This window comes from Vicugna pacos, chromosome 10, assembly GCF_048564905.1.
Source record: "Vicugna pacos chromosome 10, VicPac4, whole genome shotgun sequence".
NCBI classification, from domain to species: Eukaryota; Metazoa; Chordata; class Mammalia; order Artiodactyla; family Camelidae; genus Vicugna; species Vicugna pacos.
Genome location: NC_132996.1, coordinates 33,696,355 through 33,720,337, shown reverse-complemented (window position 1 = coordinate 33,720,337; position 23,983 = coordinate 33,696,355). Strand labels below are relative to the sequence as shown.

Here is a 23,983-nt window from a genome sequence, read left to right as displayed (position 1 = left end):
AACCTTTAGGACACCAAAGACAAAGTGAAGATCTTAAAAGTAACCAGAGAGAGAAGACGGATTATTCACAAAGAAATGTCAATTCTCAAATACCAATACTAACACCAGGAAACAAAGAAGTAAAGTGTTCAAAGAGCTGAGAGAAAATAACTGCCAACCTAGAGATAATACTACCAGCTAAACTATTATGTGAGCTTGATAAAGACCTTTCACAAGAATTTACTTCTCACAGACTCTTGCCAAAAGAACAGCTAAAGGATGTACTTAGGGAAAAAGAAAATTGAGATCAAAAGAAAGTAGGATGCAAGAAGGGATGGCAACAGAGACTTCTGTAAACATGGGGTAAATCTAAATAAGTATTCACTTATTGTATGATTGTTGTGTAAAACAACAATCATAATAATTTGCAATCCCAAAAACAGTGCAATAAAAATATTGGAAAGCAATATAAGATTCGAAAGAGTGATGTTTGTTTTAGCATTGATCCAGGAAAGGAATAGAGATCTTGATTTATTTAAAATTTAAGTCATGTAAAATGTTAAAAATTTAAAGGGCACACCAAAGATTAGAACTAAAATATATGAACTCCAAATCAACTTTGTGGGGGTAAGAGTGGTTAGGAAAAAAATCAATTAATGAAGCAAGCAAAATAGAAAATACAAAATAAGATGGTGAGAGCATATCAATCACAAGAAACATAAACAGCTTAAACTTGTCGGTTGATAGAAAATCTTAGATTAGATCAAGAAAAAATATCAGTTATGTGGTTTTCAAGAGACACACCTAAACTACATGAATGTGAGGGATAGACAGCTATACAGACTAGATAGTATTGGTCAAACTGAGTCAAAGTGAATTGAGTGTTCAAAAACCTTCCTCTGCACATATTGATGTTTACTTGTGGCAGTGTTATCCAGATGTGGTGCTAAATATTTTATTTGAATGTTATCACTTAATATACATACGAAGGAGAAGAGAATCCTGGGGTGCTGGTTTCTTTTGCTACAAATTACTTTGTAGATGACATATTGAAATTACTGTTGGCAACAAGTTTTCATTTTTTATCAACATTTCACCTTCCCTGCTCATAATTTCTGTGACTGTACATTCCTTGAATGAGTAAAAATGTCCCAATGAGCCCAGGTATTGCTACGAGGAATCTTCACACACTCTCTGGGGCATTACCCAGAGACTGTGCAGTGGGGACCAGAAGTGCAAGGTTGGGGCTTCTCATAGTGCCCAGAGGAGTTAGGATGAAGGTTCTGTCCCAAAAAACCCCCACTCTGCAGATGATTGTGTCGAAGGGTGAAGAGTCGAACTCAGTGACCTCGGCACCTAGGCCCTTGGGGCATCTCTTGAGGACCAGCTTTGGCCCATAGGTACCCTGGCTTAGTTCCTGCTCTCTGCTTCCTGCTGGAGCCTACACTGAAAACTTACCTGAGTTCTCTTCTCTGTTCCCTCCTGTTGCAGAAGATGGGGTTCCTCGCACAGCGCGGTCCATGTCCCTCTCACTGGGAAAGGTATGCATGTTCAAGGAATACCAGGGCCAGCAAGAGAAGTTTCTACAGTCACCCAGGAAATCGTTCATTCTTGGATCCAAGCGTCCCAGGGAACCTTGGACAGCTTCTCTCATTCAGCCTCTCACACTTGCTAGCTCAGCCTCCAGTCTTCCCTTGCTCATGGCATCCCAGACCGTACTGTGTCTTCAATGAACACAAAATGATGCGTAAACCTTGGTGTTGCCGTACATAGTTTTCATACACTAACCAGGGTTTCATACGCCATCCAATGACTGGGGGTCAATTCTGTTCTATTTCTGATCAAGTTAAATTGGAACATGTTGAGAAATCACTCACCACTAATAAAAATTTTACGTTAATTTTGGCCACCCTCTCCACCCACCCCATCACTACCCTAAAGCCAGACTATCCAGTGAATACAGCAATACAATGGGCCTGGTCCCTTCTCTTCTCACAGAACATGCCCCGCCGGAGGGTCAGCGTTGCCGTGGTTCCCAAGTTTAATATCCTGAACCTGCCTGGCCAGTCGCCCAGCTCATCCCCCACCCCCTCCTTACCAGCCCCGGTGAGTATGATGATGCCTACCTCCCGGCCCCTAGGCTCATTGCTGTGGGGTGGCCTGGATGGGGCAGGGTCAGCAAGGGAGGAAATTCCCAACGCAGATTCTGTGCTATGGCTCAGAAAGCTCAGTATAGACCAGGCCCCATGTCTTCCACTGCCCTGAGAAGACGATACAGTATCCTTGAGCAAGGTGCTGGCAGTTCAGAGAGTGTTCCTTGCAAAGGGTACCTCTTTTCATTCTTAAACCATGACTCTCCAAAATGGGATTTTTTTTTTTCACTCTGCAGTGGATTTAAGCAGCTGAAGTTTGCATCATGCAGTAAGTAGTTAGCTGACCTTTGAACCATAGACTCTCTGACTCCAGACCCCCAGTTCTTAAACCCAGTGTTATCTTGCCTTGATTCATTACAGCATTGTTTACAAGACTGAAAAATTGGAAATAAGCAGAATTTCCATTACTAAAAGATCGGTTTAATAAATTATGAATTTTCCTGTAAGGGGTTTCTACACAGCTGCTAAATATAATGAATAAATATAAATATTTATTGACATGAAAAAATGTCTATAGTTTATTATTAACAAAAAGCAAAACTCTAGTATATACAGTGTAACTCTGTTTTGTAGTGTTTTTTTTTAAGAGCTTTTTTCTGTGTATAGATGTAGAAAATTCTGAAAGAATAGATGTAAAACTATTCATAATGGTTATCTCTGGGCAATGGTAAAATCACAGTTGATTTTAATTTTCTCAATACCTTTTCATATTTCTATAGTAAGAATATATTACTTTTAATCAGAAAAAAAATCCATTTTAATTTTTTGAACAAAGATAATTCCTACAAACAGAGTATCTTCTAGATCCCAGACATTTGTGAATCCAGTTAATCCTATCTAAAACTCTTCTAATGATTTCTCCAGTTGTTTCTCTGTGCCCTGTCCCTGCTGAGCACTACTCTGTAAGGAACCAGTCTGTTGGAAGCAATAGGTAAAATGGGTTCAAGCTCTGCTGTAGTACCACTAGGTAGCAATGACTCTTCAACTTCTTTCACCTCTTCCTTTTGAGCATTTCAGTCATCTATAAATCAACATAAACTCCCAAATCCCTCACTAAAATAAAGCAACCTGAGGAAAAAAAAATTTTTTTAAAGATCTTGGGGAGAGCTAGCTGGTGTGTTTTAACAGGCCTATTTCTAATGTTATACTAAATGTACAAACGTGGTTTCCAAATATATATTCCTTTAGACTAGGGGTTCTAATCAGCGATATACATTAACATCACACAGGATACTTCTAAAATGTGCAATGCCTGAGCCCCACCCTGAGGTTCTGGATTGGATCAGTTCTTTGAAAAAATCTCCCCTAGGCGTTCTAACATGCAGCCAGAGTTGAGAACCATTGCTTAAACCAAATCCATTGCAACAAAACAACGTGATAGTCCTGGGGAATTTATTACTAAGAAATTTCTGATGCCTTCAGCTTTTTGTAATGGCGAGCATCTCTTGTGAGTTGTGCTTTGAACTGTATCACTAGGGCAGTGATGGGTTTGCCTGAATCCATCCCAGGGACCTTGGGGCCTGCGTTTTGTAGGGGGTCCGCTAATGTTTAGTCCAAGTCAGTAAATAGGGAACAGAGAAAAACTGATGGCTCCCCTCCAGAATGGAGTCTCAAGGTGTAAATTCTTTTCTTTGCTCAAGGAGACTGGGAAGAGGAGAAAGGGAAAGGTGCACGTTGCTTGTGCACCTAGAAAAGGAGGACAGAGAAGGCCTGAAGAAGGGCCAATGCCTGGGCTCAGCTGCAGATCAGAAAGCATGGGGAGGGGGAGGGGAAAGAGGAGCAACAGCCCCTCCCCAGCATCACCAGAGACCTGTCGGTGGTACTGGCTTCTTCCCTCCTAGCTGATCTTCAGTTCTCTGTCTCCTGTTTTCCGTTCAGTCAGAATCACCCAACGGGAAAGGCAACCCACCTGTCACCTCAGCACTGCCTGCACTTTTGGAAAAGTAAGTCTGTCCATTTTCCTCTTAACTTTGGGGATCTCTGGGGAGAACTGCCCCAACTCACCTTTCCTCCCATCCTCACACCCAACATTTCAATGGAAAGCAAATTAAATTCTGGGGGAAATGAATGGGATTCTGAAATCCACAAAGATTTCAGACCCAGTTTGCAAAATTCCTGGACCAGGAAGATGCTGTGGCTGAGTCCAAGGGTGCCTCAATCTCTGAAGAGCCCAGAGGAGACGGAATCCTTCTCTGTTCATTGGGATTCTGTGGGCTACAGATACAAGAAAGCCCCAACTCAAAGGGGTTCAAAGAGTAAGTCCACAAGTGAGACTTCCAGGTGTGGTACAGCAGGGCCTCAGCTGGGCCTCTACAGTTTCCTCTTCTCTGCCCACTTTGTATGTTGACTTCATCAGCAGGCTTGTGGCAAAAGGCTGCAATACCTAGAGGAAGAAAAGGACCATCTCTTTCCATGTTTCTTTCTTCAGAATGAACCCAGAAGCCTTTCGTCAGTCTTCTTTCTTTTAGCAAATTTGGAACATGATCCCTTTCTAAACCAATTGCAGGCTTTGGGAACAAGATTGTCATCATGGGCTTAAAGTATGCCCTGGAGGTGGGGAGAGAGGGTCAGCTTCCCATGGAGTAAAATGGCTCCACGAAGAAGAGTAAATTCCTGAGCAAAATCACGTTGCTGTTAGGAAGTAGGAGGGAGAGTGAGAATTGGGTTGGCAACAAACTGTCTGCTAGGCCTAACTTTTCTAGGCATCTATGCAATTTGCAGGTCTTTTCATCCTCAGCCAGAGCAAGGCAGGCTGTTTCTACACACTCAGAGGAGTTTATAACTTACTTTTCCAATTCTTTCATTTGCTTGCTGGAAAACATCTGGATCACAGCTGCCACCTCTCAGAACTTTCCCCTTGTGTCTTTCCTCACTTGGTAGAACACACACCTCTCTTATTCCTTCTTCCTTGCTTTGAGACAGCTTTAGTCCTTCATTTTCCGTTGTTGTTAGAATAGTTTTGCTTGATCTGGCAAGGACTGTCTGCGTTGGGCCCCTTTTTCAGTACAAGCGCCCAGCTCCCCACCCCCGGACTCAGCCAGTTTTCCTTACCTCTCAGTATATGCAGCCAACACACTGTTGCCCAGTGACCCCCACCCCCACACACACTTTAATCTTGACATTTGCTGGGCAATTCCTCACTTTGCCGCCTCACCCTGAGGAAGCTTACACTTCCACCATGTTGTCTAGGCTGTTTTTGTCTTTTTCTTTGTTTCCTTCTTTTCTTGATCACTACAGGGAATATGCAAAGGGCTGACAAACTAACAGCTATGTGGAAGTAAGCAACTTTACAGGATCTTACCAAGCCCCTGGGGTCATAGTGTCTAATCCATGGTCTCTGAATCTCTCCAGAAATAGTCATTCGACATCCTGAATGAGAAGCACACTAGAATTCTCCCTTCCAATCCTGCATCTGGACATACTAACCTCTTTTCCAGGAGGACCCCAACAAAGCTCCATTCCCAACTCTTGGCCCCCCCTTTCCCTCTCTTTCCGACAGACTTTCATGATGGGGCAGGGCCTGGACTCTGTAGAAAGAATGCTCAGGCCAGCTGAGAGCTTCTATTCGAAGCAGTGGGGATCACCAAGAACCTGAACTATCCTTGGTAGGAGAAAGCAAGGTGCGGAATTGGGGATAGCAGGCAACAGGATTGGGGTCACTTTCAAATATTGTTTAACATGTGGAAAAAAATAGACTTTAATATATCTGTAGGTCAAACAACACATTTTGAGTAAATAGCCCGTCAGTTTACTGAGAGCTGAGCACAATGACAAACATTTTGACCCAGTAGACGTGAGAGAACAATGAGCCTCATTCTAATCATCCCAGTAGGAAAGCACACAGCATTTTGGACTGGGAACAGATGCCAAGATCCATGAGTGTCTGGACCAGAAATCCCTAGGGTGGGCACAGGCTGTACTCAACTCCAAGTTACAGCCATGCATAGGGATTCCTTTAGCTCAGCCCAAACACCAAGTTCGCAGGAAGTAGCCGTTTACACAGAGGACCTGCCCATTTTGTAAGATTAACAGGCAGGAACTTAAAGAGCCACAGTGAACTTAATAGAACTCAGCAAACACTTAAAGGCATTTACTTTGTGCCAAGCACCATTCAGATGGAAACACAGTCTCCCTGCAATCACAGTCATATGGAGGGATGAGCATGTATAGAAAACGAAAAAACGCCCTTGCTCCAAGTTCTGCTGTAAAAGAGGTGCAATGAGGGCATAAAGGGAGGGAGAGGTGGACTTTAGCCAGAGGTCATGGAAGAGGGGAAGATTCTGGCAACAGTTCCACAGAGGCAAAGGTATTTGAACTGTCTTTAAAATGCACACGGAGAAATTTCCAGATAGTTGGAGAAGACATTTAAGGAACTCTATACTCAGTCTAGGGGTCAGGAAATAGCATTTTACACCCTACCATATTTCATAGAAGAATTGCTTTCCCTGCCCTTGGCTGTAGCTGTGTTTTTCTGCTCTTGTTCCAGTCGTTTGGACAAATAGGAAACTGCACATCAGGCAGAGGTCACATGGAAGGGAGTGGATAATGTAATTTTAAGGAGGAGAAATGTTATGAGTAGCTGATATTTTTAGAGTGTTATCTTTCTTGCTCGCGATGGGTTCTGGTTTCCAACCCGATGAAATGTAAATTTTACAAGGTCTGAGGAAAACTCAGAGATGGGAAACTGTTGCCAAGAGTGAGGAGAAGGTGCAAGTCTCACTCATAAAGCCTGTCTGAGAGGTCGGGGAGGGTGGCAGCTGTGATCTGTCAAGAGTCCTGGCTGAAAGGCGCTGTTTGGCCTTATTCCAGGGCTCCTCCCTGACAAGACTCCCGTCAGGATTCTGGACACCTAGGTGGGCTGCAGGATTTACAGAGAAGGCGTGGCCATCAGGATACCTCCTTTAAGCCTGAGATTTCCTGCCTCCAGCGGGCGCCCCCCTTCCCCTGGCGCTGTCAGTCATCCTGCTGATTTTCTAGCATGTTTGTCTCCCCCAGCCCCCACCACCCTTTCACGATTCCCATGCCTTCTCCTCTCTCCTCAAGCCTTCCTAGGCCTCCCTGCCTCTCACTCTCAGCAGATGACCTTGTCTTCCATTTTCAAGAGGAAAGTTTAAGCTGTCAGACAGGAGGATCCTTCTCCTCTTCCTCTGCCAGGTCCCCAGCCCACCGTCTTCATCTCCTTCCCGTTGTCACCGAGGCACATTTTCTCCCCTTGTCTAAGGTCTGTCCCACCTTCCCTTTTCAAAGGGTTTATTCCCTTGGTCATCCCCTTCTTCTCGTCCCTCTCCTGGCTCATTTCTATCCACACTCCAATGTGCTTTCATCCCTCGACCCACTTGCTCAGCTACACCCTCCCCAATACAGTCTTCTACTCCCAGTCCTCATCAAATTACTGTGTCTACATCTTCCCCTTTCTCACCCCCCACCCATCACTAAGCCCATTCTAATCTGTCTTTGGCTCCTATCAGGTCACCAAAGCTCCTCTTGACCTCCATGTTATCAAATCTCATAGTCGCCTGACTCGGGCTCTCAGAAGTGTGTGTGTGACACAGTTACCGCTCCTTCCTTGACACCTTCTCCTCTCTCAGCTCCCAGGGCTCCATGCCCTCCTGGCTTTCTTCCTAGCTCTCTGGCTGCTCCTTCTTAGTCTCCTCTGTAAGAGGAGCTTCACCTGAGCTAAGGGCGGAGATGCCAACGGCTTGGTCCTGGATCCTCTTCTCATCTTTCCTCATTACTGTGTCCCTAGATAGTCTTACCCAATCCCTTGCTTCCTGGAGCTCTCCTCTAACTCACTTCAGTACATCCAACTCCACCTGGATATCTCTCAGGCATCGAAAATGTATCTTGTCCAGAAGCCAGCTCTTACCTCGTTGCCTCTCTTCAGCTCCTCAAACATCTCCATGTCCTTTGTGTCTCAGGGTCTTTGCACATCTTGCTTCTCCCTGGGAGGGTCTTCCTCTGCTATGAATGTGGCTGACTCCTTGTCTTTCAGGTCTGTGCTTCAGTTACTCTATCGCAGAGAGGCCTTTTCTGAGCACTCAATCTAAGCAGTTTCTCCCCTTGTTATTTCCTGTCATTTTACAGAGTGTGTTTCTCTCATGAAAGTTATCACAATTTGTAATTAATTTCATATTTTGTTATTTCCTTTTGGGGGGTATTCTCTCCTGCTGAGCACCATGTCAGCAAAGACCATTTCTTTTATTTTTGAATGTATCCCCAGCACATTACCAGATGCCTGTAACTTAAGTCAGTGCTCGGTAAATATTTAAATGAATGAAGTAAAAGATGGACTACAGGGATGGAGTGACTCCAAACGGTGGGTCTTCTCCATCCTCCTGCTCTTAGTGCCATGGAGCTCCCATTAGCTGTCTGTCCACCCATAACCTCTCCCAGAGTAAGGATAGAAGTGGATTTGGGAGCATGAGAACAAAGGGGGAGCTGGTGCAGTATTTGATGTTTGGGGGTCTAGGGAGGACTCATGGACTAGGGCCTTTATAAAATCTCGTGTCAAAGTAGAAAGACTGAAATAAATTCAATCCAGAATGAGTTTCCTCCCTTCCAGCCAGGAACAGGCCAAAGACATGGTTTGGTTTTCAGATGCCCCATCTGTCCCTGAAAGGATGCCCTGTCCTTCCCTCTTCTCACTAGTGGAAAGACGAACGGGGACCCTGATTGTGAAGCCTCTGCTCCCACGCCGACTCCGCACTGCCTGGAGGGGATTAGCCGGGAGACCAAGGCCAGGCTGGAGGAAGACGCGTACAGCAAGGGGTGAGTCAGACTTCGGCCACCCCAGGGTCACCGGCATTTGTCAAAAGATACCTTCCCACAGGTTTTTCCTGCCTCTTAAAGGATTTAGGGAAGCAACCAGTGGCCCCAGGACATCCTTGCCTCAGTGAGGAACTACATAGGAAAGAGCAAAGCTGTTCCACAGGAAGGAAAGGAGGAAACAGGGCTAGAGAGTGTGGTTCGATCATAACAAGACTGCTCTCTTTTTAGGCAGAAAACCACCAGAATGCCACTGCCCAGAAGGGTCTAGAAATCAGGAGCTCTGGGTGGTTCCTCTGGGTGGTGCCTGAGGCTTCCTAACAGGTGCCAGGAGCAGCTGCAACCCCACTTCCTAGAACCGCCCCAGCCATCCTTCTTCCTGTGAAAGGAGTCCCCTCAGCTTCCAGCTGTCCCCTCTCTAACTGAGTTTCAGTGGCACCTTTGGCCCGTTGTCAATCCTAATGGGGTGGGGTACTGAGCAGGTACTGGGTGGGGCCCCAGTTCAGCCAGGTAGAGAACTGCCTCTGACCAGGCACCGTGCCCTGAGCATCTTTCCCTCTGACGTGGAACCTGTGGGCTTCGGGGTGCAGCCACCTGCACTATGGTGGAGTTGTCCCAGCCAAACTCTGCTGACCTCAAACACTCAGCTTCAGGACAAGCAGAAAGTCTGTTCAGGGTAATATTAGTCCCGGAAGAAGGAAATCAGAAGGTTTCTCTTGAAAAGTCCATCTTTTCACCCACACCTGTCCTCTACACCTAGAATGCGGGGGAGTAAGGTTTCTGTTGGCTTTGTGAACTGAGTCCCTCTCTAGGCCAGTTTGTGTGCCTTTCATGTCCACAAAACTTCCCAACAAGGCTGTGTGATGGCTGTCACCCTTCCTAAATCAAGCTGTATACCTGGGACTGCGTCACCATGTTCTGACCCCCGTGTGATGGGGACTGGCCTCTCTGTTTTACACAGGAGGGGCTGAGGCTCCCAGGTGACACAGAGAGCATGTGCAGACCTCAAATGGTTTGTGGAAGAACCCAGCTGGGATGCTCTGCACCCACATTTTTTCCCTGTTTTGTCACACTTTCACATAAACAGGAAGAATGGCTGAAGGTGAGGGGAAATTGTCCTGACATGAGCCACCCTGGGATGCAGTGGGGCCTTCCAGCTTTTTCCTTTTGTGTGGGACCACGGGAAATGCATGTGTCATCATCGGGGGTGCTCAGCGCCCTCCTCCAGTGACTCAGGAAAGAATGCTCCACGCCTGGCCTTTCCAGACTCAGTCATTCGTTGTTGCCTTCCAGATACCAGGAAGGTCTAAAGAAGACCAAGGAGCTTCAAGACCTGAAGGAGGAGGAGGAAGAACAGAAGAGTGAGAATCCTGAGGAACCTGAAGAGGCAGAAGAAGCTGAGGAAGAGGAAAAGGAGCAGAGAAGCAGGTTGGAGCGCTTACCGTTGCTGAAATGGGTCCCAGTTCATTTCACTGCACAACATCCCTGGAGGTGCCAGTCCAGGGCAATGATGGGTCTGGGGGGCCCAAGTGAGCAGCCAACAGAAACCAGGAGGGCACTCATGTTGGGGGAGGAGGCAGAGGAAATTTCGAAGCGCCAACATAGTTAAGGGGATGTTTGCTAGAGCTGAGGGGTCAGGGCTGGCAGCAACCAGGAGTTCTCAGGAGCTGAGAAAATGCAGGGGCCCCTGAATGGGGTTCCCCCTAACAAGCCCAGCCACAGGTAGCTCACTCCCCATCCATCCCCATGAAAGAGGGAGCAAACCTAAAGCCCAAGAGGGGAGCAGGGGCAGAGAGAACACAGGGAGGTAGGGGACAAGTTCAACTTCATGGCAAAGGTGAGTCTCCAGCAGATTCCTTCCATGGTGACCAAACAAACCAAATGTTTTCACTTTGATGGGAAATACTTGGATTTTTATTTTTTAGTATACTTTATATTTCAAGTGCATTTTCCACTAAATCATGAAATATATATATATTTCATGCAGAAATTAGATATTACATTACACATACATTATATCTTGCCCTACCTGTACCTGTGAATATAGTGACACATCAGCATCCTGGATTTTAACAGAGAGCCCAGATCTCATACATTTGGCCTTATTGTCTCTATTAGTATGTTCAAACCAGAAGTCTTGAATTTTGATTTTTTTAAATATGGTTACAGCAAATTTGGGACACTTTGCCAAAATTATTGTTTTTAAACTTCCAGGATGTCTTGGGGTCCAGGGTGACTCCAGCCAAAAAAAAAAAAAAAAAAAAGGAGACCAGTTGATCTAATCAGCCGCTAACCTTGGGACAGGGTATGTGTCTGTGCCTCAGTGCCGGCAGACTCTGGAAATCACATGCACGCAATGAATAAGGTAATAGAATACAGATTCGAAGTGAGATGAATATGCTTCAAAGCACATAAGAACGACCAGCAGAGCCCAGTTGGTGGGAGATTCAACCAGAGCGAGAGGTCTCAGTCTGCACAAGTCAACCTATGTTCAAGGCAAGAGAAAGTGCTTCACTGTTGGAAACAAACCCGTGCTAGGATGCACCACCTCCCCTAAGGAGAGAAGCCCAGTTTTCAAGTAGAAAGCAAGACTCCAAGCGGCTGGGTCCTGTCTGCTGGGGTCTTCTCTCCCTCCTGGGGGTCCTCTGCCCCTGTTTTGCAGGCCACCACACTGCCTCCTCCCTTCTAATGCAGTCAAGCCCAGGCCTGGACAACAAGCCTTCCTTTGGCTCCCTTCAAAACAGAAGGACAGGCTGGGATTCCTAACCCTTCCAAACACTAAGAACAAAAGAGAACTAAACAGAAAGAGGACATGGAATATAAACAGTCTGGTTTACAAAGTACACAGCTGGATCCTTACCTAGCTCATTTGATCTCGGGCTCCCATTTCGTGCTGCCCCAGGGGAAGTAAGGCTGTGCCTGGCTCTCCCTCTGCCCAGCTCCCGGTCAGTAGCACAAGCCAAAGGCCGCCCGTCACATCCGTCATCCAAGAGTGTTCTTTCACTCCTGCTGATCTTGAGAGGCCTCGTTCTCTCTCCCAACCTCTGCCCCTTCTTGAATTCACTTTTTGGTCTTGAGAACATGCCTGTACCTCTGGTGACGGAGACCAGGCATCAGCACAGCCCCCAGGAGGCCCCCCGGCCTTCTGCACATGGCGTAACTTCACCTGTTCGGGCCCAGCAGTGTGGTGCCGTCTCCATAATAAGTGACGCTGCTCTCACGTACGCTGCCCACTCAGTTATCGGGTCCCTTCCTCACCTGTCACCCAAGCCAGTCTAGCCCCGAGAGCTGTTGTCTTTGATATCAGGCAATCCATTCACTCCTAAGTCCCTTACATGCACAGTTGTCTACAGGCACCTGCACTCAAATGTGATTTCCCCACCATGAAATTTTGGCATCGTCTAAAGTCAACAAGCAAAGTCTGAAGTTATTAAAAGCCCCATGTCCCCCTTGTGCATTTTAAAACTACTGGACTGACCCCAGCAGCTGACCCCTCATTTAAGAGGTTCCACATCAAACACTAGAGTCTTGTCTGAATCTCACCTCTGTGATAATAAGACATAATAAGACATAGTAATGTAACCTGTTGTAACCATTACTTTCTGGAGGATCAGCTTAAATGAATTTTGGGTGAATCAACCCAGTATCTTAACCATATTCAAACAGAGAACACAGTCCTCTGGCATTCATGTAATACATTGAACAAGTGAACTCATCAGGTCCAACGGAACACTTTTGTCTTTTTTCCCACTATCAGTTCAAACCTGCTCTTTGGGGTTAAGATGATATTAGGCAAATTCCTTTACTTTTCCGATAACTCTCAGAAAATAAAAGTCCTCTGGTCAAGTTTCAGTCTCAAGAATAACCTCATTTCAGTAATTAAGATGGCCAGTTCCCTGAAATAGTCAAAAGCCTGAAGTTAAAAGGTTCAACCTTCTCTCCGCCCCCCCACCTCCCCCTTCTCACCCCCTCCCCCCAGCTCCACTGTGCTTCAGGAAGGAAGCCTGCAGCGAGGACAGAGCAGGTTTCTTGCTCTCCTCTACACTTACACTCCTGCCCTCCACCCCAGCTTGGCTAAGGCAGTGCCTGAACCCTCCAGGGTTAACATGGGAAAAGGGAATGGAGATTAAGGATAGGAAAGATATTACTTGGCTGGTCTTATTGTGAGCGGGCTCCAGGCCTTGGCAAGGATTTAAGGCTGACTTTGATTTTGTTGAATGCCGTGCTTTATGGGACCTTCAGAGAAACCCACCCCCATCCCCCTCTCCAGTGTATACACATACACACACACACAGGTTCACACCATTGCTGAGGCTCTCTCAACTGCAGGTCCCTTTATGAGGTCAAATGCACCTCTCCTGGCTGGCTACTTAAAGTCCCTCTCTCGATCCTTGGGCAGCTGGAAGTATATCTTGCTCAGCCCTAGGCAGCATTTCCAGGCAGGGTCTGTGACACCCCACGCCAGCTCTCCCTGTCCTGACTACATCCAGTTAAGGTGAAATATGTGCCTTTGACCCACTAGTGGTGGGAAGATGGTTTTTCCCTTCCATGACCCCCTGCTCTGATGCCACCAAACAGTTCAGCAAGATTCTCACTCTCCAGGTCTCTCTGGTGAGAGTCATGCACCAGTCCACTGTGCCCCCAGACTGCAACACATTGAGCTCCCCCAGCAGCATCCCTAAAGCCCCTTTCTAGCCCCAGGTGTATGTGGTGGTGGTGGGGGGCGGGTAACCTCATCCCTCTCAATGGAGTAGGTAGAATTCAGAACCACCAAAAACTGATTTCCAAAGTAATTCTATTTCTCATCTAATACCATTCCTAACCTCTCTTATAGGCTAGAAATGGGTGACCAGCTAAGGGGTCATGAAGCAGATCTTGCCCTCCTCCTTGGCAGCCCTACTTCCCCATTCCTGGCAGCTTGTTTTGAAGCACAGAAATACAGCCCCAAAGAAAAACAGTTGTACCTAAATAGAATCTAAACAGGGCTGAAAGAAAATAAGGCTTCCATCTCCAAATTCTCCCTCCCCAACAGTTGTGAAAACAGCCAGTGATCTGCATCTCAACTCGTGGGCTCGCTGTTTTGCTTTACTTAGTTGTTCCTGAAACAATCCTCAGAGCATTCCCACGTGGAAAAGAAACAGTGCCGTGGTATCCAAGGCAGGCATCCTGAGCATGTGATCCCTTTCTACAGAGACTGTTGAGTCTGTCTACCTATCATAAGGCAGCTAGCTCTGAATCAGAGCTACTTCTCAGCAGCTGGCCTGCATCTTTCAGTGTCTGTGTGAGCCTCAGCGTCTTCAGAAAGCCCTCCTATCACTTTTCTCATCTCCTCCATTTGGCGATCCTCAGTATTCTCATTTTTACATTATTTTTTAAAAAATACATCTGGGACTAGAATGAGGAAGAAATTCTAGCTTAAGGAATGGATCCAGAGCTTCTCCAGAGAGCTCTGTGAATGGCTCTTCAAAGTGGTGCATCTGACATGTCTTCTCACTAGACACACACAGAAGAGGGAGAAAGTTGAGAGGCAGTTGGGAAGAGAGGAAGAGGGAAAAGGGGAGGGAAATAGCAAAAAAACAGCAGGGGAGAGATGACAGGGAAGGAGGGAGGGGAGAAAAGAGGGAGTTGAGGGGAGAGAGAGAAGAGTGTGGGGAGAGCAGAGAAAGAGGATGAGGGGGAATTAGGGAATGAGGTTGATAGGGCTGAGAAAACATGTTGAATTAAGTCACCCAGAGTTTGCTGGAGGCTCCTAGTCCTCTGAATGTCCCTGGAATAGTTTGCAGTGAGCTGTTGAGGTTGATCTGGTTTCCTGTCATTTATTACTCGACACCAAGAGTCTTCTAGGAGTTTGTCACAGTCCTTCCACTCTGGGCGCAGTCACGTGTGGAACTGAGGACAACAGATTATGCATCTGAGCATGGAGGCAGGGGGCAGGTTAGCACCGGGAACTGATCGCTACTAGTCCTAAGCACAGGAAAGATGCTGGTGCTGTCTGGATGCGTGGGAGCAAGGGGTCAGCCGGCCTGGTATCTTGGGGCTTGGGAGAGTTTAGATATTAATGACTGTCTCATGAGTAGATGAGGGCCTGTGTGAATGGATGAATGATCACACAAATAGAGTATTCTAGACCAGTAGCTCCCAATATAAAGGCTGTGGGCTTCTAGCATCAGAATCACCTGGGGAAAATTTGTAAACTATAGATTGTTAGACCATTCTTTTGGAAATTTCTTATTAAGTAGTCCTAGGGTATTTTGAATAAATTGCTGTCAAGCCACTCTCTACAAAGCTGAGTTTGAATCACAGGTCAGGACAGCATGTAAGGTACCCAGATGAAAGTGTGGGTCTGGGCATCATATGTGTGCCCAGTAAACTAAACCCTCCACCCTTTTTTTTTTCTTTTTCATTTGACAGCAAACTTGAAGAATTGGTTCATTTCTTACAAGTCATGTATCCCAAACTGTGTCAGCACTGGCAAGTCATCTGGATGATGGCCGCCGCCATGCTGGTCTTGACTGTCGTGCTGGGGCTCTACAGTTCCTATAACTCTTGTGTGGAGCAGGCTGACGGGCCCCTGGGGAAATCCTCTTGCTCAGCCGCCCAAAGGGACTCCTGGTGGAGCTCGGGACTCCAGCATGAGCAGCCTACAGAGCAGTAGGAAACCCGACACCCGGCTGGTGCCCTGCTCCACACAGCCTACCGCCCTTTCCCCAAGCATGATGTGTCAGGCCCACCGCTGCTGTCAGGGAAGAGCGGGGGCTCTTTCATACTCGGCACCCCTGTGGGCGCTATTCATACACAGTAAGCAGTGTTCTTAGAGGATCAACAGAACTGCTCTGGGAAAGCATCCGTGGGCAAAGAAGTGGCCTTCACCGGGGAACTCCAATGGAAGGGAAGGTTGCTCAGATGGCTGGGGAGAAACAAAACACCTTCCCTACAGGGGACAGTGCGAAGCTCACTCTCCCCCTTTTTCTTCTCTGCGGTCAGAAATCAGGAAGAATTGTGCCTAAAGGCTCACTCTGACCCCGAGGATCAGACCTGGAATTTGGAGTCACAACATGAATATCTTCCCATTTCCCATCTCATTCTTACTGACTCTCCTTCAGCCTCCCTTCCTCCCCTTTGGAATCGGAGTTTCTCTTTACAGAAGTCGGAAAAGTTTCTCAAAAAAATCATTAGGTTGACTTTAGCTCAGTGCTCGAAATGAAATGGGAAGATATAAATTAACATATGCCTCTGTACACACACACACACACACACACACACAGCATGCACGTGCATGAAGCCAACTACCCTCCAAACGTGTGCTCTGGGTGTGCGTTAGGGATAAAGCCAACCCCCAGATTTTCACTAGGTGTGGGGCAAACACCAGGCACCTGTTCACGAGCTCTCCACGTGGACTTAAGATGTTTGAAAAACACTGAATACTCATGGCTTCCATGGCAAACTTGCTGATCTCCATTTCAAGTGCTGATTCTAAGCTGCTGTACAGCATGGTCTGTCCCCTGTTTGCTCTCTCCCCAGCTGTGAGCAGTTAACCCGCCTTTCAGGGGAAGGAGGAGACAGGGTGTGCTTTCAGCTGCGCTGTGCCCAGATGAAGGTGTGCAGCTCCAGCTCAGTGCTCCAGTTCCAGTGGAATTCCCAACCCAAGTGTATGTGTCAGAGCACTCCCCTTGTTCAGCGGAAAACTGAGAGCAAGTCCCACCTCCAGTCTGACTTCGCGCTCCACCTTTACAGTCACTGCCTTCCTTCATGCCTCGTCATTTCCAGGGGTGTTGGTTTCTGTGTGGGTTTCATGGAGATGGCTTTGCTTTTGTTTCTGTTTTGCGGTGGACATTCATCTCTGTTGCTGACACTCGTAGAACTTATTTGAGCCAAGTGCTGTTCTAGGTATTATGTAGGTCTTCATCCACTGAGTTCTCAAGAAGAAGAAAAAACTATGACTCTTCCCATTTTCAGATAAGGAAACTGAAACACAAAATCACAAGTAATTTGCCAAGGACACCCAGTTAGTAAATCATGGGGCTAGGAGTCAGACGCAGGCATGCTGGCCCAGGGGCTGTGCTCTCAACCCCTGCACTATTTTTTATTTTTTTTTAATTGAAGTATAATTGGTTTACAATGGTGAGTTAATTTCTGGTGTACTCAACCCGAACTAAACTGCCTCGTCCAAAGGTCTCCTAGCTGGACGTCTTCCATTTCAGCCCCATTCCCCCAAGTGGCCCTTCAGCCACTCCAAGCCATTTCCGGTTCCCAAACTAAATTGTTTTTGCTCAGTAGTTTTTCTTCTGCTGCACCCCCTTCTTCTGGTTACTCTTCAGGACCAAGTGCAAACATCATTCCCTTCATAGAGCTTTGATGGCCTCCTTCCAGCTCCCCACCATGTCCCTCATAATAGGTCACACCCTTCTCTGTGCTTTCTGGCACTTTTTAAACATCTTCATTACTACTGCTAGTGACCATTAGCAGAGTGCATCATAGTAACTTATTTATGTGTCTGTCTTCCCTAGCATTCTTCCTCAAAGACAAGAACCATGTCTTACCCATTCTCTGGGTAAGTGCCCAGCATGGTGGCTGCTGCTTGGGAGGGTGTCATTAAATGTTGGTCAAAAGAACAAGTGAGCATTCAAGGTGGTGGAGAGCAGGTTGGGAACAGCTGACATTTTGCATGTTTCCCAGCACCATTACCACCACCATCTCGACAAGAAAAATAACATCTTTATGAGCCTCAACTTACTCTGATATTTTTCAGTCTGCTTTGTGACCCAGCCAGCAACACCACTTCCAAGCTCAAGGGCTGGGCTTGATGTAACCACTCCTTTCAGAAAGGCCCAGCTAGACCAGGCTCCACTGTAAGACAGCATGTTGTTGTAAGGAGGGATATCCTTTCCAGTGGATGGAAAACCGCTGTGAGGGGACCCCACGCCAGGGTTGACCAAGGATGTGCCATTAAGGTAAAGAGGTGCAGATCAAGGCAGACAGACTTTGGCAGCATGAGGGGATGGTTTGCCCTGCCTCTTCCAGGGGGACCAGACACACTGAAGGAGCTTTAGGCCCTCAGAGCCAAAGAGAGGATGCAAATGGAGCTCCAGAGAAGATGGCTGTAGGGCAAGATTCTCTAGGCTGGGAGTGTCCAATCTCAGCCTCCCTTGCAGAAAGACCAGACTGAGCTGGCCCATTGTCCAGTTGGCCGCAAGCTTCCCACCTTTGTTTCCAGTTGAGACAAAGGCCGAGAGAGGAGCTGCAGTGAGCTCTTGAACCTCCAGCTGCTCCACGGAAAGGCCTGCATGACTGCTTCCATTCAGCCAAACTGCTCTGTGAGTAAGGGAGGTTGAGGACAAGAGGGAGCAAAAGAGTAACCACATTTTCAAGGGCATTTCTGAAAAAGGGCTCATCGGTATCTCTTTTCTGAAAAGCAAAGATGGACCTGAAGCAGTTGGAACTGTTGCCGAAGCAGCAGTGAAATGGAGAGGAACAGGCCCTGTATTTCCAATAGTGGTATTGATCAGAAATAAAAGTTCCCTTCAAAATGCCTCTGAAGTCTAACGTCTCTGCTTAGGACCCTAGGACTCTGTGTTGTTGATGTCATTCTTGATGTCACCTCCTAAAAGGACCTTCACTTTCCGGCTGCCACAAAGCCCACCTGTGTCGCTCCCCATGTACAGCCTGGCTGAGTAAGTGAAGAGAGAGATGCTGGACTTGTGTATCACTGGCTGTCAGTTCCTAATGTTAAACTTCACACAGGTGTGCTAGCATTGAAATATAGAGTGTCACATACCTGAGTTTGAAAATAAAAGCACATTTCCAAATCTTTGGCAGCAGCCAAATGCCTCCTCATTTTGTGGAGCTGAGCCCCAACCTTGCCCCAACTCTGAGTGAGAATCTACCTCCGGATAATAGTGCCTCCCCAACGTCCCCAGCCCTTGGGTCACTGCACTGCAGGCTCTCTCCCAGGGGCTCGGTCATTTCCTCTCCTTCTCTTCTCTGTTCCTGATCCTAGTTTCTTGTATCATCCTGGCCTATGTTTTTTTTTTAATTAATACACTTTACTTTGATGGAGACTGCTGAGTTTTCACCAACCTGATTTCTATAGCTAAACTATTTTTCAGTCTTTTCTTGCAGCAAGGTGCAGGGAAATGTGGACTTTCTAGATCTGGTTTGCTAAACAGACTTTTCTGCCCAGTACTTCACAACTTCTTTATTCTCCTCTCTGCCTACCAAATTCAGAGGGGATCTGAGGACCTGAGACCCAAGAAGATGACAGGACCACTGGGTGGAGGCTGAGCCTTTGAACGGGCGCTCACAGAATTCAACTGTGATATAAGCAAGAAATTAAATTTTAATGTATTCAGGAATATTTAGTGAAATTCAGAAATATTTGTCATAACAGCATACCCTGATTAATTCAGACACTTGAACCAGAAATGACATAACAAAATTTCAAAATACAAGACACTGACTTAGCAGTCAAATGACAAGAAACCTGATATCAGGGGCTGGAAATATGGTGACCCATGCTGTGAAGAAAACAAAAATATTTGGTAAAGTCTAACCCATGATAACTTGAAAGGCAGTCCATGGGCAGCCTATAGCTCTAGGAGGAGTGTCTGGAAAGCATCAGAGTGTTGGAGTATGTGAACTTATATTGGCTGCCTTTGGCAAGGTATTGCAAGAAAAAGAAGTACTCAGGAAAGAATTGGCTATTTTTAAACAGAAAGAAAAAAGCATCTAGAATGCTTAGATTGAAGAGTTAGAAAACTTGACTGCATCTAAGTCTCAAAGAGACTGAAAAAGTGCTTTGAGTGAAAAAGAACCAAAAGCATTTTTCAGTTGAACCCAGATCAGCTCATCCCTATGGTAAAGGCCTGATTAAGGATACAGCCCTGCCATCTGTGTGTTTCTAATGAGCTCAGGGTAACCTCCATTAAATTAGAAGGGAGGCCATAGGGCTGAGAAAACAAAAACAGAAACATATCTTGAGACTTGTGACTGGGAAAGGATTTGGGGTTAAGATTATTGGCACATGGAATCAAATGGAAGCTAGTAGATCAGAGACCTAAGTCGTGAGGGAATTGTATTTACAAAGAAATACAAGCCAGGACTAAAAACTCCTTTGAATGTTAAGTTAGAAAACAGCCTTGGGGATCCTAAGCTTACATCAGCAGAAAGCACATTGTACAGGCTGTGTTACCCCAATGAGGCCATCCTCCCTGGTGGCCACTACACATGTGGCCAAGGAAGACTATATCCAATGAAGGGCCACAGAGAACAGTGGACGTGGGACAGAAGAGTTTCTCCTAAGAAAGCAGAATCCGGACCTAATTGAAGGTAGGTGACTGCGGTCTGCAGAATTTCTGAAATGCCTCCCCTCAAGATGCCTCCCCCAGTCCCTGGGATTTTTGAACGTGAGATATCACTCCTGTTATGTTACATGGTACAGCTGATCTCAAATAGGGAGACCATCTGGGTGGGCCCAGTGCAACCACATGAGCTCTTAAAAGCAGAGAGCTTTCCCTGGCTAATGGAGGACGTGGAATTCAGAGAGCTGAGAGGTGTTTGAAGGACTCCAAAGGTCACTGCTACTTTGGAAATGGAGTGAGCCACATGAGGAGAAATGCAGACATCCTTATAGGAGCAGAGAATGGACCCCAGCTGACAGTCAGCAAGGAAATGGGTACCTCATTCCTAAAACCTCAAGGAAATGAATTCTGCCACCCACATGAATAAGCATGGACATGGATTCCCCAGAGCTTCCAGGTGAGTACCCAGCCCACCCGGGATCTTGATTTCAGTCTTGTGAGACCCAGAGCAGAGGACCTAGCTGAGCCCACCCAGACTTCTGACCCACAGAACTGTGAGATCATAAGTGGGTGCTGGTTTAAGTCACTGGGTCTGTGGTGATTTGTTACACAGCAATAGAAAACTGATAGAGTGGTCTTTATAATGTCTCTCCACCGGTATTCCAGAACTGCTGTGACTGGGTGACTGCTGTGTCTCCCACCCCTCTCCTTTACACGTGGGAGTTTTTACTGAGGTTACTCAGATCCTGCTGCACCATTACATTTAGGGGGCAGCATATAACTTTTTTAGTTCATAGATGACCAGACCACAGAGTGCCACAGCTGGACCATTTGGAGAAGACTGAGCATAATTAGAGATCATGGATTTTGAGCTAGATTGGACCTTGAGTTGTCTCCCTTGAGAAGAGAGTGACTGTATTCTGTGGGTGGGAACAGCGAACCCTACACTGGGTGAGCTGAGGGTAAACTGTGGCAGGGACTGCTGTGTGTTCACCAAATCGTTTTTCCCCTGGCTTGTGGGCACACACCTGGATTACATTTCCCAGACTCCTTTGCAGTTAGACAGGAGCATGTGACAACATTCTGGCCAATGAGATATGCTTGAAGTGATATAGCCACTTCACAGGCTTGGCCCTGGAAGCAGTTTCCATCCAGCACAATCCTCCACGCTCCCCTCCTTTAGTTGCTGGTTCAGTGCAGGGGAGGGTGGTTTGAGGAACTAGGTGATGGTAGCACTACAGTCTCTGAATAACTGTTGTGGCAAACTCCACCCCCCTACACACACAATCCACCCCCCACCACCACCACCACTGTCAGCCATTGGATTGTAACATGAGAGAAATAAACTTTAATTTTGTTAAGGCATTGAGATTTGGGGTTGTTAGTTGTAGCAGGTAGGCTACACTGACTAATACATTTGCCATTCTGCATATTTTAGAAAATAACTAATCCCTATAATATGATTACCCCGGAATTATCCTGCTATGGTACTTCTAAGTTCACACAATTCAGCTCCCTTATTTGACGGGTGATAAAATGGAGGCCCAGAGAAGGTTAAGTGACTTGCTCAAGATCACACAGATAATTAGTGTTCAAACTTACACTAAAATTTAGATATTACCCTCAGTCCAGGACTGCGGGTTGTACCACATTTCCTTCTTTCATGCCACATTTCAATGTTCTACTCTATTTAAATTTTTACTTGTGTATGTGAGACTAAATATCACTTTCACTCTTGTGTTTCATATCCAGGGAACAGGAAAACTGGCCTGGATATTCCATGTTTCCTGCTCTCCTTTGAAACTTGCTGTTCTCTTCATTTTCATTTAACATTTCAAATTTCCCTTCTAATTCTCCAACTTCTAAAATTATTGGTTCTCCCTGATTATTGCATGAACTGTTATTTTACAAGTGGACAGTGGTGCTGGTTCTTTTGCCATATCCTGAACACAGATTATCTGGCAATATTTTGTTCATAGCTCTCCACTTCAGCTTAGAGCTCTTGGCAAAGAACTCTTCAGAAACTTATCTTGGAGGAGAGGCCAAGAAGCTAAGACTAGGCATATTCACACTTATCAAGAGAGGCAGCAAGTTCCTAGCAAGCATTTTCAGTAACATTCCAGTGGGGGCTTAACTTCTCTCAATATGGATATCCAAAAAAATAAGATTGTTTCCTCTTCCAAAAACTCATTATTAATCACCAGCCCAGTCAGGCAGACTCTCTTTCTCTAATAATTTCCCTTCTAAGATTTTGTTTCCAGAATGTAGGTCAGTCATCTCACTTCTCATAAGCTATTTCTCCCATCCAAAGCCTTGCCTGTCGCTTCTCATTTTTTCCCCCTTCCTGTCTTCCTTCTTTCTTTTCCTAAGACTTCAGCAAATGCTGGAAGGCTAAACCTCTGTCAGGTGTAATGTTAGGCTTTAAGGATGATGGTGAAGGGGACAGGATTCCGGTGAAGGGGACAGGATTCTTGCTTGCCGGTCTGCCTGTTTCCACGGTGATAGAGCCATGTATGTTTCTGAGGTCCCCAGAGTCCAAGTCTTGTGCTCACCCTAGTAATGAAGTCTGAACTAGAGTTATCTAAGGGATATTCTCCTGTTCTCTTAGAAGTTCTTATTATTGGTATTTTCCACATCAGTGTCTAATTTGATGACCAATACCATTTGTTCAGAAAAGAACTAGTTATCCATACACTATTCCTATAAATGATATTCTTTTTGGAGAAAACTAAGAAATCTTTGCTCAAGGCATTCCTCTCAAACCAGAATCCCAGAATTACCATGGAGGCCAAACCACTGAAACTCCAGCTGGGAAAGCAGAGAATACTTGTACATAGTGAAGATAAATCTCACATTCATCAAACAAGAAAGGGGAAGTCTAAATGGAGTTTTGGGGGCTACCAGGATATAAGAGAAGTTATTAAAGGGAGAGTTACTATATAAAGGACCCCTGTAGTGATGACTATTACAAGGTATAAAATGACTAATTTTATAAATTGCCCCCCAAGTTGTGTTTTATAAATGTGAATTTTTATGTGGCTGGTTTCTTTGAAGAAGGGATCACCTATAGTGGTGTAGAAATTTCAGAGGTATGAAGAAGTCCTGGAGGGAAGCATGAGGACTCTGTCCTTTGTATTTAGATAATCATTTGCTTTCTTGAACCTCAGCATCATTCTCCCACAGATCATAAGGATATGCAGTTAAAAAAAAAAAAACCACTGATTGTGGGAGGGAAAGAAGCACAATCCATGCTCAACCTCCTTTAGAGACAGAGACACCCCTAGGAATATATAAATGAGCGAGCTCCACCGTCGGTAACTATGAACCTTGTAAGAACTGAGCTGGTGGGGGAGGTGGGCGGTGGCAGGGAAAATGAGAATTGGGGAAACCTTCAGCAGTTCATATTGTACTATCTGCCTTCCTCCTCTATGTGTTTTCTGAGTCAGCATTAGCTAAATTTTCCAGAAAGCTGTCCACAAAGTACAGCCTGAGCATTCAAGGGACGTCACTCATTTCCCCTAGTGACCTTGACAAGTCAGAAGCTTGGTAGCAGGGAAATCCGGATGTCTCAGTCATGAACTGGAGCAGTAGGGGGGGCCCACATTATTTCCAGAAGTCTCCATCCAGACTGGTGATTATCTGCTTCTGTTCCTGCCAGTGCCCATTGGAGGTGCTTCTCTGGCTCTGAAGGGGCTGGCACGATGGCCAAGTACTTCAGCCTGGTGTTGCTTCTTGCCTCCATCTGGACCACAAGGCTCTTGGTCCAAGGCTCTCTCCGCGCAGAAGGTA

The 23,983-nt window shown here is 46.1% G+C and overlaps 1 protein-coding gene across 19 annotated transcripts in view; it reads left to right on the top strand.

Moving 5' to 3' along the window:
• IRAG1 (inositol 1,4,5-triphosphate receptor associated 1) overlaps nt 1-23,983 on the top strand; it is a 174,193-nt gene that overhangs the window by 133,861 nt on the left and 16,349 nt on the right. For 9 of the 19 annotated variants that reach the window (XM_072969491.1, XM_072969493.1, XM_072969490.1 and 6 more), the window contains 6 exons: nt 1,471-1,520; nt 1,978-2,085; nt 4,011-4,075; nt 8,781-8,900; nt 10,191-10,325; nt 23,853-23,980. In XM_072969491.1, coding sequence (XP_072825592.1) covers nt 1,471-1,520; nt 1,978-2,085; nt 4,011-4,075; nt 8,781-8,900; nt 10,191-10,325; nt 23,853-23,980 — 606 coding nt within the window. Of the gene's footprint in view, nt 1-1,470; nt 1,521-1,977; nt 2,086-4,010; nt 4,076-8,780; nt 8,901-10,190; nt 10,326-11,111; nt 12,744-15,308; nt 18,706-23,852; nt 23,981-23,983 lie in introns of those variants that run through there. The other 10 variants (XM_072969499.1, XM_072969498.1, XM_031681205.2 and 7 more) reach the window with 3 other exon arrangements.